The following is a 21,072-nucleotide window of genomic DNA, read 5'->3' as shown; positions in this document are numbered from 1 at the left end:
TGCGCCTTTTTGCAAACTGGTGAAAATCGAACGCAAAAATGTAAATATCCAAATTTCTCTAAGAATCTGAAGGTTTTCATTTTTCCCTTACAGCTTTAAAGAATGTGTGAAAGACCCCCAAAACCATATATTTTCTGAAAGCATATGACCTCTAGAATAAAAAGGTGCTACTGAATTTAGTGAAACTGAAAATATTCGCAAAAAGTACACTAAAACCATTTTTAGCAGATAAAAACAGTTAATTTTACAAAATTCCTGCTAAATCCCTATTAAAGTAATAAAAAGCTTAACCTGTATGGAGTTATTAACAAAAACATTTTTAACATTGCACCTTTTTTGCAAAATGGTGAAAAATCAAAAACGTACCTAAAAATTTCTCAGAAAATCTGGAGGTTTAAGTTTTTCACTTACAGCATTCAGAATAAAAAGAAGGTGCTACTGATTTTTAAAGGCAGCGCGATATTTGCGCAAATGTTTATCAAATCAATATTTTCGCTAAAAATACTTTTATACAATACATCATTAATAGTGTACAATAACACAACATAAGAAATCCTGCTAAATTGCTACTAAAGCATTGTTCATATGTGGCATACTAAAAGATAATGTCCATGGAGGGCCATGTCTACCCGCACAGGGATGCACAGGTGTTCCATTAATCCCCCATACAGTCAGTCCCATTTATGTTAATTGGGATGCAACCGCTGCACAGGCATAGCTGCTGTTCCCAATCCGACATCCGTGTGGGTACACCATCCTAAACCAGACAGTGTGAGCTCAGGGACTTGCATGCGGACCTACATGGATGTAAATTTGGGAGTAATGGCTCTGTTAATGCAGGTGCTACTTTTTTTCGTACTTTGTTTTTTACTTTTTTAATTTTTACATTTTTTTTGTGAGGGGGGGGTTTGGTGAGATGTCAGAGGTCTAAACAGACCCCCATATATCTCTTTCTTTGAGACAGAGAAAGGGACTGAAGATGGTCCTTTTCTCTTAGCACTTTACATGAATGGATGGAATCTGTATAGAGTTCCCATTCATTCATAAAATGACAGTCTGATGCATTTTAACACTCATGGTTACAATGATCAATTGTCAGTGGATATAGCAGCGATCCCCCCCCGCCGCGATCTCCAGCCTGACAGATCATAGGAGATCTGTGCAGGGAGAAGCTTCTGGCTGGGGGAGGGACAGGAGAGATGCCGTTCGGAGCGGCCATGGATTGGGGGTGCAAGAGGCAGTATAGGGGGTGATCAGAGGTATCTAGATCCCCCCCCCCCCCCCAAGCAGCACCTGAAGCTGGTAGGAGCAGCAGAGGAGGGATACCGGCTATCTATAGTGGCTGCGGGGAGCTGGTTTGCTGGGGGGTGGGGGAGGTCGGATCAGGTGGAGGGGGGGGGGGGTAATGGGGATATGAGGGGAGAGTAGTTCTAAGTGAAAGTTAGCGGCGGAAAGGTGGAGTGGCAGGGAACAGGGAGGCGGCGGCATGGGTGTGGACGGTCACATTAGGGGTTAGTAACGCTGATCAGAGGGTTGTAATCCGCTGATCAGAGTTATAGAATTGTTCAGCAGATTCTGCTGAACAATTCTGATATAAGCTTATGGTCATTGAATTGACCATAAGGTTATAGTAAAGGGAGAAAGAAGGTCTGTACTGCGTACGGACTTGGCCACCTGCGGGCACTTTTTAGGTCCGTACGGCATACGGACCTGGCAGTGAAAGGGGTAAAGTGGTTGGAAACCTCAGACATGAAATACGAACAAAGCACGTGTGTACTTGTCTCAATTAAAAGCACCGAGTGTCATTTCTGTCTGCTGCTTCATTCCTTTGCTATCAGCATGAATCACGTCTAACAAGTTTTCCTGACACCAAGAGAAAAATGGTGACGGGGGAGGGGCCTCCAGCAGATTTACAGCCTCAGCTCTGTTCATGTGACCTGAGTGAAGGGGGGTGTGTCCCTTCCCTCCAATCAGTTCTTAGCAGAGCTCAGTGAGGTGAGTTCTGAGAGTAACTTCAGCTCTCTGCACTCTTTTTCTGAACTCTTAGGCAAGCTCATAAATTCAGCACTTTGAATGGATGTAGAAAAGAGAAATCTGCAGATAGACAGGTACAAGCCGACCTCAATGCACTGTTTAATTGGGCAACTATGTGGCAGATGAGTTTTACTGTTGATTAATGTAAAGTTATGCACTTGGGGGCTAAGAATATGCATGCATCATACATACTGGGGGGGGGGGGGGGGGGGTACAACTGGGGGAATCAATGGTGGAGAAGGACCTGGGGGTTTTGGTAGATCATAAACCTAATACTAGCATGCAATGCCAAGCTGCAGTTTCCAAAGCAAGCAAAGTCCCTTCTTGTATTAAGAGGTATGGACTCCTAAGAGAGATATTTTACCCCTGTACAAATCATTAGTAAGACCTCATCTGGAATATGCAGTTCAGTTTTGGGCACCAGTTCTCAAAAAGGATATCTGGGAGCTGGAGAAACCACAGAGAAGGGCAACCAAACTGATAAGAGGCATGGAGGATCTCAGCTATGAGGAAAGATTAGAGGAACTGAATTTATTCTTGCTCGAGAAGAGGACACTGAGGGGGGATATCATCACCATGTATAAATACACAAGTGGTCCATATAGTGAACTTTGTGTTGAGTTATTCACTTTAAGGTCATCACAGAGGACAAGGGGGCACTCTTTACATCTAGAGGAAAAAAGATTTAAATCTCCAAATACGGAAACGTTTCTTCACAGCAAGACCTGTGAAAATGTAGAATAGACTCCCTCAAGAGCTGGTTCTGTCCAGGTCAGTGGATTGCTTTAAAAAAAAAAAAAAAACACACACACTGAATTCTTTCCTAAATGTACATTTGGGGCATCAGGAAGACATTTTTCCCCTGCTGGAGCAAATTGGATCATTCTTTGCTGGGTTTTTTGCCTTCCTCTGGATCAACTGTGAGTATAGGATTGTAGGATTTTTTTTTTCCTTCTATTGGTTGGAATAGATGGACTTGTGTCTTTTTCAACCTGACGAACTATGTAACTTATGAAGAGGATTTGTTTCATCTCCTAGATTGTAAGCTCTACTGAGCAGGGTCGATTTCTCTTGTATTTTAACTGTACTGTCTGCCCTCATGTTGTAAAGCACTGCGCAAACTGTTGGCGCTATATAAATCTTCTATGATAATAATAATCTCTGTGCATTACCTAAGGATAGTCCCTTCACTGGGTATATGTGAGGGTTTACAACCACTTTAAGGAGGGGTTCCTACACATCCCTGAAACATTGGTGAAATGGGTCTCCTTTGCAGCATAAAATTTCAATAAAATTGAATCTGGACTTCTAGCATACTGCACATATTCTGTATTCAAGTGGAGTGTGTTACAGCTTCAGGCCATGCACCCACTCTAAAGGCTTCTTTATACTATCTGATCAGGAAAATAATCTGTTTTCCTGTGCATCCTAGTGTACATACTGAAAAGCAAAACATAGTTTTTTTGTTTTTTTTTCTTGACTTAAAGTGATCCTAAAGTCTTGCTTTTTTTTTTCTTTAAAAATAGCAAACATGTCTACTTACCTGCTCTATGCAGTTGTTTTGCACAGAGCAGCCCATATCCTCCTCCTCTTAGGTCCCTCATCGGCACTCCTGGCCCCTCCCTCCTTGAGTTCCCCCACAGCAAGCAGCTTGCTATAGGGGCACCCGAGCCGAAGGTCCGTGTGTCCATTCAGACATGGAACACGCAGTTTGACCCTGCTCCCTCTCTTTCCTGATTGGCTAACTGACTTTGATTGACAGTAGCAGGAGCCAATGGCACCACTGCTGTGTCTCAGCCAATCAGGAGGGAGAGTCCCAGACTGCCGAAGCATTCATTCACATCGCTGGATAGAGATAGGGCTCAGTTAAGTATTTAGGGGGGAGCTGCTACACACAGAAGGATTTTTATCTTAATGCATAGAACAAATTAACATTAAAAACCTTCTGCTTCTACAATCACTGCAATTAAAATGTCATAAAAGTGACATTGGGAAAATACACTTTTTTTTTTTTTTTTTTTTTTTTTTTAAACAGTTGCATTTATTAAAAACGTGTTCAGCAGCATGAACAAGTAAAAAAAGTACACATAAACCAAATCAAGGGGTTAATAAACAAAATAAACACCATAGATAAATGGTCATAGGAGTCATACAAAACACTAATCCAAACTTTCCCTCAGTTTAGAGAGATTCCATCACACTTCCCTTGTCCAAGGTAAGGAAGAGAGGGAAAATGTACACAACTGGACACAGAGAAGAGAAAATAGGATTTTTTAAAACAGCTTACCTGTAAAATCCTTTTCTTTCGAAGGACATCACGGGACACAGAGCCACAGTAATTACTGATGGGTTATATAGGTATCACTGGTGATTGGACACTGGCACACCCTATCAGGAAGTTCAACCCCCTATATAATCCCTCCCCCTTGCAGGGATACCTCAGTTTTGTAGCCAAGCAATATAGTGTATTAGAAGAGGGGTGGGACCTCTGTGTCCCGTGATGTCCTTCGAAAGAAAAGGATTTTACAGGTAAGCTGTTTTAAAAAATCCTATTTTCTTTCTCGAACATCACGGGACACAGAGCCACAGTAATTACTGATGGGATGCCCCAGAGCAATGCTACCTGAGGGGGGGGGAACCACGACCAAGTAGGGTGCAATCAGACCTGAGGACCCTGTACCGCTGCCTGCAGCACACTACGCCCAAAGGCGATATCCTCATGCCTTCTCACATCCACCTGATAGAATCTGGTGAATGTATGAACTGAAGACCAGGTTGCGGCCTTGCAGATTTGAGCCATAGAGGCCCGGTGATGCACTGCCCAAGAAGCACCAATAGCCCTTGTGGAATGTGCCCTGATCTGAAAACGGAGGAATCTTCTGTTTCAAACCCTAAGCTTGAATGATCAACTGTCGAATCCATTTAGAAATGGTAGCTTTTGACGCTGCCTGTCCTCTATTGGGACCCTCTGGCAGCACAAACAAAACATCCGTCTTGCGGATCTGAGTAGTTGCCCCTAGATAGGCCTTAACTGCTCTTACTACATCCAACGAATGTAGAGATCTCTCTTCCGGAGAACAGGGATCTGGAAAAAAGGAAGGTAGAACAATGTCTTGGTTTAAATGAAAATCAGAAACCACCTTCGGTAAAAAACTAGGATGAGGGCGTAGTACCACTCTATCCTTGTGTATAATCAAATAAGGCTCCTTACAGGAAAGAGCTGCTAATTCTGATACTCTTCTAGCAGAAGAGATGGCCACCAGAAAAATTATTTTCCTTGTCAACAAGACCAAAGGAATCTGACTTATTGGTTCAAAAGGCTGTTTCTGTAACACAGCCAGGACCAAATTCAAGTCCCAGGGGTTTAGGGGCGCTTTAACCGGAGGATTAAGACGCATCACCCCCTGCATAAAGTTTCGGACCAAAGAATACGAAGCAAGTGGCCGCTGAAATAATACTGATAAAGCAGAGACCTGGCCCTTGATGGTACTCAAGGCCAGCTTCATCTCTAATCCCATCTGTAGAAAATCAAGGATTCTACCTATGACATATTTCCTGGGATGCCAACCTCTGGATTCACACCAGGTTATATAAGCCTTCCAGACTCTATGATAAATCATCCTGGAAGCTGGCTTCCTTGCATTAATCAAGGTAGATATGACAGGACCTGAGAGCCCACGACTCTTCAGAACGTGGGTCTCAATAGCCAAACCGTCAAATTTAGCGTTTGTAAGGCAGGATGGAACACTGGACCTTGAGATAACAGGTCTGGGCGTACCGGTAGGGTCCACGGGGAACCCACCGGCATACTTACTATTTCTGCATACCAAGTCCTTCTGGGACAAGCGGGGGCCACCAGAAGTACCGACTTCCTTTCCTGCCTGATCCTGCGAAGGAGTCGTGGTAGTAGCAGAATAGGCGGGAATGCGTAAATCAGTGAGAACCGATGCCACGGAATCACCAACGCATCCGTCCCGCATGCAAGAGGATCTTTTGTCCTTGCCACAAATCTGTCTATCTTTTTGTTGAATCGGGATGCAAAGAGATCTACATCTGGAACCCCCCCCCCATCTTTGGCATATGGCCCAAAAGACGTCGGGATGCAGAGACCATTCCCCTGGAAGTAACTGCTGGCGACTTAGATAGTCCGCCTGCCAATTTTCTATTCCCGGGATGAAAACTGCCGATATGCATGGCACATGCATCTCTGCCCAGACTAAGATCTGGTTCACCTCTTTTTGAGCAGCTCGGCTCCGGGTGCCTCCCTGATGATTGACATAAGCCACTGCTGTGGCATTGTCGGACTGGATCCTGACTGGACAACCCTGTAGCCTGATAGTCCAGGCTTTTAGAGCTAGATGTATCGCCCGGATCTCCAGAATGTTGATGGGTAAGGTCCTCTCTGTCTTGGACCATACACCTTGGACCGCAGCCTGTTCCAGAACTGCTCCCCAACCTGACAGACTGGCATCTGTTGTTACCACCGTCCAGGTAACCGGTAGAAAGGATTTCCCTTTCCGCAGGTTTTCGGGTATGAGCCACCAATTGAGGCTCTGGACGCACCGCATGCGACAGGTGCATCGGAAAGTCTAATGCCTGAACCTTCTTGTTCCAGGTCGACAGAATACTGTGTTGCAGCATTCTCGAGTGAAACTGAGCATAGGGAACTGCTTCGAATGAAGACACCATCTTCCCTAGTAGCCTCATACAAAGGCGGACTGAGGGACCCTTCTTGGTCCTTACTGTCAGAATCAGCTCTCTCAAAGCAGTGATCTTTGCCTGGGGTAGAAATATTTTCTCCTGGCTTGTATCTATAATCAGACCTAAATACTCCAGTCTTCTTACTGGTTTTAGGAAAGACTTTTCCAAGTTGAGGATCCAACCCAGGTGTTCTAGATACCCGACTGTGGTCCTCAAGTTTCCATTCAAAGAGGCTATCGACCGGTCTATCAAGAGCAGGTCGTCTAGGTATGCTATGACAGCTATACCCTGAGCCCTTAATCTGGCCAGAGGAGGAGCCAAGATCTTTGTGAACACTCGAGGTGCAGTGGCTATCCCGAAAGGCAGAGCCACAAACTGGAAATGGCGCCCTCCTACCTCGAAGCGCAGAAACTTCTGATGAGCAGGAAAAACGGGCACATGCAGATATGCATCTCTGATGTCTATTGATGCAAGAAATTCTCCTCCCTGCAGGGTGGGAACTACTGTTCGAATTGATTCCATGCGGAAGGATTGAATCCTTAGGAATCGGTTCAGATCCCTTAAGTCCAGAATGGGCCTGACATCCCCATTTGGCTTTTGGACCGTAAAAAGGTTGGAATAGAAGCCCAATCCCTGGTCCTTTGCGGGAACTATCATAATGACCTCCTGCGACAAAAGTCGCTCTAACGCTAGAAGGAGCGACTGCTTCTTCTCTGGGTCTCTGGGAACATTTGATCTGAGGAACCGAGGAGAGGGGAATTCCTGAAACTCCAGCTTGTACCCTAAGGTTACCGTGGAGATTACCCATCTGTCCTGGAAGTCCTCCTGCCAGAGCTCTGAGAACTGTCGCAGTCTTCCCCCCACTCGAGTGAGCGGGGGCGCCCCCTCATGCAGAGGTCTTAGTGTTTTGCCTAGTAGGCTTCTTTCCCCAGGACTTCTTTTGTCCCTGGGGTTGACTCTTGTCTCTGGACCCCGATGGAGTTGGCCGTCGAGACTGCCTGGAGACTGAAGCCCCCGGCGCTGGGGAAAGAGTCCGTTTGAAAGAGGGACGCTTACTCTTCTTCTTGACAGGTAAGAGAGTGCTTTTCCCACAAGAGATTCTCTTGATATAGTTATCCAAGTCCTCTCCAAACAACCTTGCACCACGAAATGGAAACCCAGCCAGTAGCTTCTTACATGGTGCTTCGGCTGACCAATTTTTCAACCATAGGATTCTACGTATATGCACCAACCCCAGTGAAAGACGGGAGGTTTGCACGATAGAATCTCTAATGGCGTCAACCACAAAGCATAAGGCCGCTGGAAGGTTAGCAAACCCCTGGGCCTGCTGTTCAGGTAATACTTTGATGACCTGCTTAACATGGTCTCTTAAGTATTGACAGACTCCAATCGCTGCTACTGCAGGTTGGGCCACTGATCCTGCTAAGGAGAAAACATCCTTCAATAGGGATTCCATCCTTTTATCTACAGGATCCCTGAGCATCTGAGCATTGTCTACAGGACAAGTCAGGCTATTATTTACGGAGGAAATGGCGGCATCAATAGCCGGTATTCCCCACATTTTAATAAACTTTTCTTCCATCGGATAAAGTGTTGAAAACTTTCTTGGCGGAAAAAAACGTTTGTCTGGGTGATCCCACTCAGAATAAATAAGCTTTTCAAGTAAAGTATGAACAGGAAAAGCATGTGCTGCTTGGAAAGGTTTCAGTGACTCCAAAGCAGAAGAGGATTCTTTAGCAGTTTCAGGTATGGGCAACTTAAATGTGGAGCGGACCAATCCAGTGAGGATCTGCACTAAGACTTTCTCCTCTTGGGAAGTCACAGAGGGTCCCTCTCCACCTGAATCCCCCGAAGAGGAATCATCCATCCCATCCCGATCCTCTGAAAGGGATTCATCTCCTTTATCCCAGAGCTCCTCTGTCTGAGGGTCTTGGGGAACAGAGGAAAGCCTAGTGCGTTTTCTTCCACTGAGTGAAGACGTAATCACGGCCATTAATCTTTCCTCTAGACCATTAATGGTTGAGGAAAAAACCTCTTGTGTAATATATACAGGGGCTGAAGTGCCAGAAGCAGGTGTAGCCCCTGACCCCGATGACTCCCCCTGGCTAGCCGTCCCTGGCCCATCTTTAGGGGGGGGAGGATGCTGCCGACAGGGGGCCCTCAGAACCTGAACGAGATCCCCTAGTGTCTCTGGTTCCTGGGGTGCTTGAACCTCTTCTACCCATAGTGCAAAGCAACAAGGTGTGAGGTATACAAATGAACACTGCCCACTGAGCGATGTAGTCTGGCTAAAAGCCTTGCTACCCAATGCTCAGTCTGGTGTTACTTCAGTAAATGCTGCCTAGGAGAATGCCTGTGTCCCACCTTACATGCGACCGTCAGCTCTGTGTCTCTCAGAAGGCTGAGTGCACCTGTACAGAGTGCCTGTAATAGCCTGCAGCTGGCCTGAGTGGGAGTCTAAGCACTCTGTGCTGATGTCCCGCCCCCTCCTCTACCGCCCCCCCCCCCCCCTCGAGTTTTGAAAAAAACGAGCGTTTCCCGCGCTGCCGACTCTCCTGTCATGCTTCCGGAGAAAGGCTGGGGATGGGGGGGGAGCCTGGTAACAAGATCTGCCTGAACGGCTATCTTGAGAGATGGTGGCCATTAGGCCGCAGAGCCCGGGTGGTATAACCACTTTCTAGACCCCTGTGGCCCCTCTCTAGCCTGGGGGGGAACATTCAAACATGAGAAATCCCCCTTTCCACCTTACCTGTTTGCAGCCTGCTTGAGACGCTGGGACATAAACAGCGATTACAACACCTGAGACAGAGTCAGCATGTGTAGGTTTGTGCTCTTGGCAGCCCCCGGTGGTCACAATAGGCATAGCATGCATTTACCTTAAAGGAGAAAAGCCACTAGAACTCAAAAATTCTGTGGAATCTCCTCTTACCTTATCCAGCCGCAGGGTGCTGTTTACACAGACCCAATCTTCACCTCTCACGGTGGGCTCCGTTTAAAAAACCGTCAGAGACTGGGGCCCCCATCAGTAGGGGGATCCAACAGTTCTGGGACCGTAAAGCACCTCGCCAGAAATTAGGAAGTTTAAAGCCATTTTCTGATCTGCGGTGTCCAGCTCTCTAAAAAGAGAAGCATTACGGGTAAAACCTTGTTTCTTCAGACACGAGGCCCGGGTACCATTCAATTCGGCCATGAAAAGACACTTTGAATGGATCCGGTTCGCCTGGCTTGCCCCAGTATAGGATCTTAGGATATTCCCTTTGGAGCTCAGCACAGGGCATCTTTACACGTCCATCACCTAAGACACTGGCGTAAAAACGGAGGTATCCCTGCAAGGGGGAGGGATTATATAGGGGGTTGAACTTCCTGATAGGGTGTGCCAGTGTCCAATCACCAGTGATACCTATATAACCCATCAGTAATTACTGTGGCTCTGTGTCCAAGAAAGAAATAATTATACACTTATTCGTTGGTTTCGCATAAATATTAAGGGGTAAACGTATGGGTTGGGTCAAGGATCACGCTCAAAGAAACCTGAACGCAGAGAGATATTTGGGTTACTGATGCTGAACAAGGGTTACCAGGGCAAACAATGCTAGTTCTCTGGCTGTCTATGGCTTTGATGCTTTCAAAGTCTCTGACCTCTAAGAACTATTTCGACTAGAAAGTCAGAATTCCTGATTTATATTTGTTCTGAGGCATTGTACCAAAGTACTGAATCCACTGGATCAGCATGAGAAGCAGGCAAAAAGCATTTTCATAAGGAAAGCATTTATATTCTCTTAGTACAGGCTTCCTTTATAAATACTGTACACTTTCTTTAATCATATCATCCTACTGATCACCTTATTACAAGTACGTAATCATATTACAATTCTGTATTCTAATAAAAAGGATCATATAAAAATTATAAACAAAAGATAAGGAGTATTTTCACATACTGTTGCTCTATTGAGCAATGCCTAATGGACATCAAGGCAAATTTAGGGCTTGTTCACACCAGCACCCACACTAAAATGCATGAAAGCTGTGTACATTGTTAATCATGTGCCCCTGCATCAAGCCTGCATGGTGCAAAACAAGCCTTTAAGGTGGAGCCAACTAGACCCCTCGTCTCTAAAGCCAAAATGGCTGCCGAGTACTTTTGCACCACTAAATTACTCCGTTTAACAATAAAGATAAATTAAAAAAAAAAAAAAAAAAACAAAAAACAAAAAACAAACCGCACACACAAACACACCACACTTACCTCCACATTGATGAAATAATTGAAAGAATCTATGTGTTGCTTCACAAGACCTTTCACCTATCAGGAGCAAACAATGGCAGAAGAGGAAATTTACAATCATATCTTCCTTTGACACACGAAAATAAATATAATGATCTGCATATCAAAAGGCAAAATGTTTTGTTTTGTTTTTTTTTGTTTTTTTAGTACAACTCCAGGAAATAAAATTCTACCTTGCAGTAAAGCTGACCCCAACCTGCAAGGGTAAGAGCTTGTTTAGGTCTAGGGGACTGGTTCCTCCGCTCCCCTGCACTGCTAGACCTGTCCCTATAGTCTCTTCTCCTCTATACTCCAGAGGTCTAAAGTCTTGATGTCAACAAGACCAATGCAGAGTCCAATGGCCCTGCACTAGAAATGGAGACGCCAAAGCACCGTCTACAAACGAAGCATGGGAAGCACAGCCTGCCAGGTGAGTGGGGGGGGGGGGGGGGGGGGAATCAGGGAAGTAAAAGTGCTTTTACTCTCCTGTAGATCTAAAAGAACAGTTAGGCTCTGTTTCCACTAGTGCGACTTTTCATGCGACTTGGGACTGAAAAGTCGCATGACAAATTGTATCCCATGATTTCCAATGAGTACCGTTCATATCTGTGCGACTTCAAAGTAGTCCCTGCACTACTTTGGTCCCACTTTGATGCGACTTGAGGTCCATAGATACAGGCATTGCTTCAAATCGCGGTAAAAAGTCGCGGTAAAAAATCGCGGCAAAATCGCGCGACTTTGGGGACGCACTAGTGGAAACATAGCCTTATTCCTCGCAGTGTGTGCGCAGCTTCACTCCAAGGTAGAACTTTCACGTTTCACGGAGCTGACTGTTTATGTTTTTTTGTTGAACATTAATAAAGATTAGAACACCTGTAAGACTTTTACTGCAATCTGCATCCCAATTGAGGAAATGTAATTTATTTTCTGTTTTAGTGGCAGCATGGAAAAATCTAGGAAACTTTTCAAGGTCACAAGCAGCAATAAAAAAAAAAAAAAAAATGAAGAGAAATTGCTGAATCGGCAGTGGTTAGCCCCATCGGGTCAACAAATGTCAATTTAGAAATTATTGGCTGAAAAGCAACTCCTGTCAGATGCAGTCACCATTCAGGTATGCAGGCAGCCGCAGGTGCTGCAGTTGCCTTAACAGCTGTCAGAGGAAATTCCTTCTTCCACACTTTTCAGTGTAGATGGAGGAATCTATTGATTTTCCACATGCTGAATGAAAGACATCTTTATGTGTTTATATCTAGCCTTAAGACCCTGCAGAAATCCATGATTAAATTACAAGGTATTGAGTAATACTCTTATGCTGCATACACACGGTCAAAATTTCCGTCAAAAAAAGTGTGATGGGAGCTTTTGGTCGGAAATTCCGACTGTGTGTATGCTCCATCCAGCTTTTTCTGTCTGAATTTCCGCCAGCAAAAGACCGAGAGCTGGTTCTCTATTTTTCCGACGGAAAAAGTTCTTGACGGAAATTCCGTTCGTCCGTATGCAATGCCGACGCGCAAAAAACCACACATGCTCGGAAACAATTTGACGCATGCTCGGAAGCATTGAACTTCATTTTCTCGGCTCGTTGTAGTGTTGTACGTCACCAAGTTCTTGACGGTCGATAGCCAAGCTTGAGCAAAATTCCGTCAGAAAAACCATCCAAGATTTTTCCGAGGGAAATTCCACTCATGTGTATGGGGCATTAGGTTGAAAGTAACAATGTTGTACTTGTGCACAATGGAAATCAGTCTTTTTTTACCTTGAGAAATGCTGGAAGCAGTTTCCATTTTTCCTGCAAGAGAAAAAAAAATATATTTAAATACAAGGGCATCTTCAAACTGCAGAAGACATCCACAGGCAAGAAGCTGAAGCTGTATGGATATTAAAGTTGGAGCTGCGATTGTTGACTCTCTTTTAAAGGTGTAGCTTTTAGAGCCGACATCCTGATTGTAGTTTACCTACAGAGTTAAAAAAAAAAAAAAAAAAAAAAAAAACATGCAGAGCATTTCCAACATTTACAGAAGCTTAAAGAGACTATCGCTAAAATAAAATGTGGGGAAAAGGCCGGGTTCACATTTTTGCGAATTGAATGTGCGTTTTTCCCACATCCAATTCGCATGTCAGGAGACAGCTCTCAATGGAACCGGTTCACACAGCTCCAGAAGGGCTGTGGAGTGGTTTGCAGAAGAGTCCTGTGCGTCTTTTGGTCCGTTTCAGGTCTGAATCCAGCCAAAAACGTGGGCCCGATTCGACCCTAAAATGGGGAACAGGGATGCACCGGACCCTTGCTGTGAGCCGCTCTGCACAGTAGTGTGAACCCAGCCTAAAGATCGTAAATGCTAATCTCTACTGTTGCATGTGTTGCCGAATGCTCCTTCTAGAGCAGAGACATTGCCACCTGAAGAATCTTTGATAGTCTTTGACACTGTACTCAGTTGTTCATCCCACTGACTCCAATATAATTACAAGACACAGTAGTGACATAGGAGTTGGGAGAAGGAAGCGCCGACTCCTGACATGACACTTTCTTCAGGTACCCAGGTTGGTGAAACAGGACAGAAGTTGCAAGCGAGGATGAATTTGCACAGACATACCATCAAAGAACATAAAGAAGACAGTTTATGCACACCTGTGGGACATCATTTCTCACAACCGGACCACACTATAGAAGACCTCAATGTCTTAGTTCTTAAAGGGAATTTCAGAACTATCCAGGAAAGGAAAACGTTTGAACTAAGAATGATACTTCTTTTTGACACGAAGAATAATGGCCTGAATTTAGATATTGGTTTCCTTACACATTATGCTAAAGTTTTACGACAGCTCTGTGACTAGCATCCCCCCCTAGCTCTCCCTCTGTCTTATCTCACTAACTCTGCTGCTATCTTTATTACCATTGATTTGTATGTGTTTGGTTTTCTCTTTTTTTTTTTTTTTTTTTCTTCTTCTTTAACATTCTGCTTAAAAATTTGTGAATCAGTACTGCTTGGACCTTGAAGAAGGGGACATACCCCGAAAGCTTGTCCTGAAAAATTGTATGTTAGTGCAAATAAAAAAAGTATCACGGACAGTACTCAATTTTCTCTGTCACAATTGCACTAATACGGCTACAATCAAATCGAAAATGACTTGCTAAGCTATTGCTAGACTTGCCTGGCTTCACAAGTTTGTTGCACAATTGCAAGTCTGCATTGCATGGTTCCAGATCAACTTTCTTTGCAAATATTCTGCAAGTTCTGGTTCAGTTATGTTGTGCAATAGTCATCCCACCACAGGGGGTCACTGTGGCTAATTTGGAAAAGTGTCAACTAGAACTTGTGCTTCAAGTGCTCTGCACGTGTACAACTTAACAGTAAAAATGTGCAGCAAGTTAACAAGACTTACAAATTCAACACTGCCACAAATTCGTGGCAAGTTGTCCTTGCTATCTGGGTAGAGGCTTTTGGGCCCATTCACATGAGAACATAGCACAGAAAACCACAGTACAATGCAAACCAGTTACCCTTATAAAGGCCCATACACACGATAGGACTTTGTACAAACTTTCCTGTGGATTTTTGTACAAAGGGCATCGGCCGTAAACTAATTAAGTATACACACTGCAAGAATTTTCAGCCAACTTTCACCAAATCACATGGTTTTTAAGCACTTTACCGCCACCTTTTGGTCAACTTCTGTGTTGTCTGATTTTTTGCATTGGTTCTGAGCATGCGTGTTTGTACTTTGGACTAAAGTCCTATGGACTTGTGTACACACTATAGGATTTTGCACCATAGGACTTTTGTTGCCGGAAAGTTTGTCTGTTTGCACAGCCAACATTTGTCCGATGAAAAACGAAAAAGTTTGTCCGATGGAGCGTACACACGGTAGGATGTTGCCTTAAAACAGCTAATTTGCATGTTTGTTGTCAAAAAGTCCTATCGTGTGTATGGGCCTTAAGGCTGCTTTCACACTGGGGCGGCGGATGCATTAGCATGCAGCGCTTTTTGGCAGCTAGCAGGGCGCTTTTAACCCCCAAGAAGGGGTTAAAAGCGCCTGTGTTATGGCGCTTCAGCAGCTCTACCCATTCATTCCAATAGGCAGGGGTGGTGTATGAGCGCTGTATTCAGCGCTCCCAAACCGCCCCAAAGATGCTGCTTGCAGGACTTTTTCCCGTCCCGCAAGAGCACTCGGGCTTTCACACTGGGGAGGCATGAGAGACAGTTTTCAGGCGCCATTTTTAGTGCTAAAACGCCTGAAAACTGCCTGTGTGAAAGGGGTCTAAAAGTAGTGCATGCACTACTTTTGCGGCAATCCGGGGAATTCCAATGAATAGGCTGAAAATTGCATCACACTGAATTGCACAGGAGCGTGGAATGTGTGACTCTGATATGAACTGGCACGGGCAGGAGAGGCGAATATTTGCCATCCACTTTATAGGGCAAGATAATCCCTGTAAATCCAGACACTGCTGAAAAAGGAAAATATATTACCTATTTTTAGCAGTATTACTATTATTTCACCCTGCGCTGACCCTTCACTACTATTAAAATGAAGAAAAAAAAAAAAATGTACTTTTGTTACACTTTAAAATAGTATTAAACACTCACGGTAATAAGCATGTTTCCCCTTTAGCGCCTTGCTTCTATTAGCAATCACCAGGCTATGCAGCAGTATTTTGTCCTAAAAACGTACGTTTGCCCACTTAAAATTTGTGCGGCTGGTTCTATTGTTGCGGCACTTCCCCAAACTTCTGGACTGGGAAGTCCTCACTGTTGGATCATGTGTCCTACTGCTTTGAGACTCCATGTCCCATGATTCCTTGCAGCCAGCCCATAACGTGCATGTGTACCCACTCTAACATTATCAGGTGGCCTCCTGAATCCAGCTCCTAATGTGCATGTATGTCCGCTCTAACGCTATAAAAGGTGGCCCCCTACATCCAGTTGATATTGCACATGTGCCTAATTACTATCAGGTGACTCCCTTTGTCCAGTTAATAATATGCATGTGTGCCTGCTCTAATACTATCAGGTGTACTCCTGTGTATAATATGCATGTGTGCTCCCTGTAATACTATCAGGTGCTCTCCTATGTCCAGTCCATAACATGCTTGTGTGCCCCCTGTAATACTATCAGGTAGTCGCCTGCGTCCAGTCAATAATGAGTATGTGTGCAAACTCAAATACTAATCAGTGCCCATAATGTGCATACATACTCACACTAATAAAGCTTTAGCTGGTCCCTCCTCCCACACCTTTGTCAACCTACCCTATTAGATTGTAAGCTCTTCTGAGCAGGGCCCTCTCAATCATCTTGTATTTTATTGTATAACTGTATTGTCTCCCTTTTATATTGTAAAGCTCTGCGTAATACGTTGGCGCTATAAAAATCCTGAATAATATTATTATTATTAATAATAATAATAACCTGGCTGGGAATGTTTACGTCAGGGTTGCTCCAGGGAGACTTGGCATGGAAGTGTAGCCACCCTACTGGCAGACATGATTATGCAGCAAATAATAGCTGCAGAGACAAAAGGGGATAGCAACAACAAACGTACAAGAGGTATGATGCTACATACATATTATAATGACGGTTTAATAACACTTTAAGGTCTCTTGCACACAAGGCCAGCCTTTCTCAAACTTTTTAACACAGAAGAACCCTTGAAATAATTTTCCGGTCTTAGGGAACCCCTAAGAAAAAGGCTATATCTACAACTCATGATACATTAGTGTGATGGTCAGTGGGATAAATGCTCCTTACACTTGTGGTCATTGGGATGAATTAGCCCCGTACAGATAGCTAAGGGCCCTTTCACACTAGGGCGGGGAGCGGCGTCAGAGGTAAAACGCCGCTATTGTAAGCGGCGCTCTACCGTCAGTATTTGGCCGCTAGCGGGGCGGTTTTACCCCCCGCTAGCAGCCGAGAAAGGGTTAAAAACCACCGCAAAGCGCCTCTGCAGAGGCGGTATAGCCGCGCTGTCCCATTGATTTCAATGGGCAGGAGCGGAGCGGTATAAACTCCGCTCCTTCACCGCTCCGAAGATGCTGCTAGCAGGACTTTTTTTCCCGTCCTGCTAGCGCACCGCTCCAGTGTGAAAGCCCTCGGGGCTAGCGCACCGCTCCAGTGTGAAAGCCCTCTGGTAATATCTCTGGGCTTTCACACTGGAGAGTCAGCAGCGGCTGTTCCGGGTCGGTTTGCAGGCGCTATTATTAGCGCAATAGCGCCTGCAAACCGCCCCAGTGTGAAAGGGCCCTAAAAGGATCATTGGTGTCAGTGAGAATGTATCTAAGAGGCAGAAATTGCTCAAGTAACCGCCGGCAACCTCTGGAAGAACCCTGATCTAGATGCAGCATCCAGCCCCACTGCCTGCAGCCTTTGAAAGCCTAGTCCATGCCAGGCTGTGGCTGAACACCGTACTGAGTGGTCCCCACGTTTAGAGCCTCGTGTGTTTAGGGACAAATGCAAGGGGACTCAGGTCTTCTGCACTATGGGCATTGGGCCCTGAATGCATAGGGCCCTAATTGCGAGTACAACGCTTAATTAATTTTAAAAAGGGGAAAAAAAAAAAAGGGAGGTGAAGTGTGACGATAGAAAAATATTTTTACTAATATGCATATAAACGCCAAAACTTTGCTTTAGTAAGGATTGGTTAGAAGCCCTGCCAGGTTTGTTTCTTGTCTAGGATTTACCTTCTCTACCTGTCTGGGTTACCATAGCCATTGGGACAGTAAAGCGCCACGCACATTTAGCGTATCTAAGTGAGTTAAATGCGTTTTTTAAGGAGTGATGTGCCACACAGGAGCTTCTCTGAGGCAGGCACATGCATTTTCTGTCCCCATAGACTTTTATTATGGAAACGTCTAAAAAAATGCAACAACACATTTTGACAGTTTTTTTTATTCCTATTGCAGTCTATGGGGCCAAAAACATGCAATTCTGCCTGGAAAAAAAAAAAGTCACAGTCATCAAGCTACAAGAGAGACAGCACTCAGATGAGAACAGGAACCACATAACACCACAGAGTTCTTCTTGTTGAGTGTTTCACGACCTAATTGATGGAAAGTCCAACATTTTACAGTTGTAATCAAAAGAAGAAGAGGTGAGTGAAATCTTCCTATGGGGCATAAGTTCCAGCAACAGCTAAATGAACTCCCTTTGGAAAGATTCACTTCCTGTTGTGTCTCCCAGACAGGAAGTGAAGGAAAATCTCCCCAATGGAAGACAGACAGCAATAAAAAAAAAACTCTCTATAGGATTTAACACCATCACACTCGAACAAAAACATTATTTACAATTTGTGCATTAGATGAACGTATGGTAAACTTTACAATATAACAATCTGACAGTACAGTTAAATTTAGATCTGTCAAAACAATATAATATGACAACCTACCTAAACTACCCAATCAGATTGTAGCCGAAACAATAGATAAAAAGAGAGTGTACAATCACATTGTAACATGTGTGTCGATTATTAACACAGAGCATACAGAACTTGTGGGTCTTAAGTTATAATAATATTATTACTACAAAACAATTTACATGTTGGTTGACAGCATATCAACATAGTAAAACAATGCATAAATAAGAACATGTCCATACAATAATATGGCAGATGCAGGTAGAAGAAAAGCAGCCCGTGGTCTCACCTCCACTGTGTCCACAGGAGCTAGGAGCTGCTGCTGGCTGAGATTTCCAAACTCTTCTTCTAATACCTCCATGTCAGCTTCTCCTGCAGCCCCAACACATGGAAGACTGAGCAGTGCGCCGCCTAAAACCTTCCCACCAGCTCAGGAGCCGAGCAGTGAACGTTCCGCCTCTCTCTAGTCCCATAGAACGCACTAGGCGGCCATGTTTGATGAGGGTAGATTCCCTACACGTTCACGCTAGAAAAAAATAAGAACACCTATTCAATGCCAGTCTATATCTAGGCAGACCCTAACTATACACACGAGCTTTATTTGAACTAGAATGTTGCATTGTTACACTTGTCTACTTGTCTTGCCTGGATTAAATATGTCCGCTTCTGCTTCCGCATTCCTATCCTTACTTCAGAATACAGTAGTAATTTTCCCTCCGCCTAGCGTTTCTTCAGAGTTTGCAGCTAACTTTGTATATACGTGAAAGTTCTCTGTGCTGTATATAAACTAACTTTATAATAATAACAACAAACCTTCTAAACTAATCTAAAGTATAGATATCAAATGACATAAAACATTCAAAAATAGTGTGTAGCTAAGTCAATCATGAACATTGCAAATTCTCACATTTGCGTACATGTGCAACAAATTCAAAGAAATATAACTACCACCCTAAACTCATCTACAAATGAATCAAACACATGCATAAAATGTGCAAACATATATGGCTAATGATGAGCTCTGGCGTGTTCGCAAGCTGCACGTGCTGAGCCCGCCAGGAAGTCGGCACTGCACAGCGCTAATCACAGGCAGTGAGAATTTCCCGTTGTGTGGCTGCAGAGATCGGGTAATGTCTCACCGCCTGTGATTAGCGCAGCGCAGTGCCGACTCCCTGGCGGGCTCAGCACGTGCAGCTTGCGAACACGCCAGAGCTCATCCTTATATACGTCTTAAGGGCCAGTTCACACCACAGAAATGCAGTACGGATGCGTACAAATGCATTTCTACCTGCGCGTTTTCAGTTCAATCTCAGTTTATTGGATCAAAATATGTGAGTACAAACAATATACCAATACAAATGAGCTGATGTAATGCCCCACGGCCCAGTCTTCCAGAAGTGGGGAAGGGTATCTGTCAGTAAGGATGAGCTCCGGCGTGTTCGCACAGCCAATGTGCAGACCCCGCCAGGAAGTCGGCACTGCTCTGCGCTAATCACAGGCAGTGAGACATTTCCCGATCTCTGCAGCCACGCAGCGGGACAATGTCTCACTGCCTGTGATTAGCGCAGCACAGTACCGACTTCCTGGCGGGCTCTGCACGTGGGGTGTGCCAACACGCCGGAGCTCATTCTTACCTGTCAGGTATCTGCTCCCCCCACCCCCACCCCAAATGTGGCACTGGAGGGGGAGATAAATGAGCGGAAATTCCACTTTTTGGTGGAACTCCGCTTTAATGTGAAAAACCTTGAGACTTTACAACCTCTTTAACTAATCTTTATTTTTGTATTTTTTTCCTTTAGGGGGCATGGCAGGGGGTGTGCTCTATACCTTACATACTTTTGCTGATTGGTGTCCTTGAGGCTCGGTTCACACTGATGCGACATAGGATCCATCTTGTGAGACCCCAAGTCGGATGACATATGAAATTCAGTGTTTCCCTATGAGAGCTGTCTTAACTGATGCTAAACAAGTCTATCTGACTTTAGAAAAGGTTCCCGCACTACTTTTGGTCTGACTTTGATACAGCATCATTGCCACAGAGTGTAAAAAGTCACATCAAAGTTGTATCATAGTCAGAATCCAAAGTTGCACTGAAAGTCGTGCGACTTTGGAGTTGGGCTTGTAGCCTCATTCCCATCTCAAAAAGTTGGGAGGTATACAAAAGGCTGAGACACCATTCACAGGATGCAGCGCAACTCGCGCATGCCTAGTGGGCAAAAAGCTTTAACCACCTCAATACTGGGCACTTACACCTCCTTCCTGCCCAAGCCATTTTTCAGCTTTCAGCTCTGTCACACTTTGAATGACAATTGCACGGTCACTGTAAGCATGTGAAATTTTTATCATTTTATTCACACAAAAAGCGCTTTCTTTTGGTGGTATTTAATCACTCCTGGGTTTTTGAAAAAAATTTAAAAAAAAAAAAAGTTTTTCTTAGTTTCTGTCAGTAAAGTATAATTTTTCTCTTTCACTGATGGGCGCTGATGAGGCAGCACTGATGGGCACTGATAGGCTGCACTGATGGGCACTGATGAGGTGGCACTTATGGGCACTGATGAGGCGGCACTTATGGGCATGATTAGGTGACACTGATGAGGAGGCACGAATATGCCGCACTTATGGGCACTGATAGGTGGCACTGATATGTGGCACTGATGAGCACTGATAGGCGGCACTGATGGGTGGCACTGGTGGGCACTGGGCACAGATAGGCTACACTGGTGGGCAC

The 21,072-nt window shown here is 44.6% G+C and overlaps 1 protein-coding gene across 1 annotated transcript in view; it reads right to left on the bottom strand.

Annotated features, from left to right (window-relative positions):
- POLR3B (RNA polymerase III subunit B) overlaps nt 1-18,786 on the bottom strand; it is a 179,488-nt gene extending 160,702 nt beyond the window's left edge. Inside the window, exons 1-3 of the mRNA XM_073621205.1 lie at nt 18,634-18,786; nt 12,756-12,788; nt 10,982-11,038 (exon numbers count right to left, since the gene is read on the bottom strand). Coding sequence (XP_073477306.1) covers nt 10,982-11,038; nt 12,756-12,788; nt 18,634-18,705 — 162 coding nt within the window. The 5' untranslated portion in view covers nt 18,706-18,786. The remainder of the gene's footprint in view (nt 1-10,981; nt 11,039-12,755; nt 12,789-18,633) is intronic.
- Nucleotides 18,787-21,072: the final 2,286 nt, after the last annotated feature.

The sequence above is a fragment of the Aquarana catesbeiana genome, linkage group LG03 (assembly GCF_042186555.1).
Source record: "Aquarana catesbeiana isolate 2022-GZ linkage group LG03, ASM4218655v1, whole genome shotgun sequence".
Taxonomy (NCBI): domain Eukaryota; kingdom Metazoa; phylum Chordata; class Amphibia; order Anura; family Ranidae; genus Aquarana; species Aquarana catesbeiana.
This window is presented reverse-complemented; position numbering and strand designations above follow the sequence as displayed.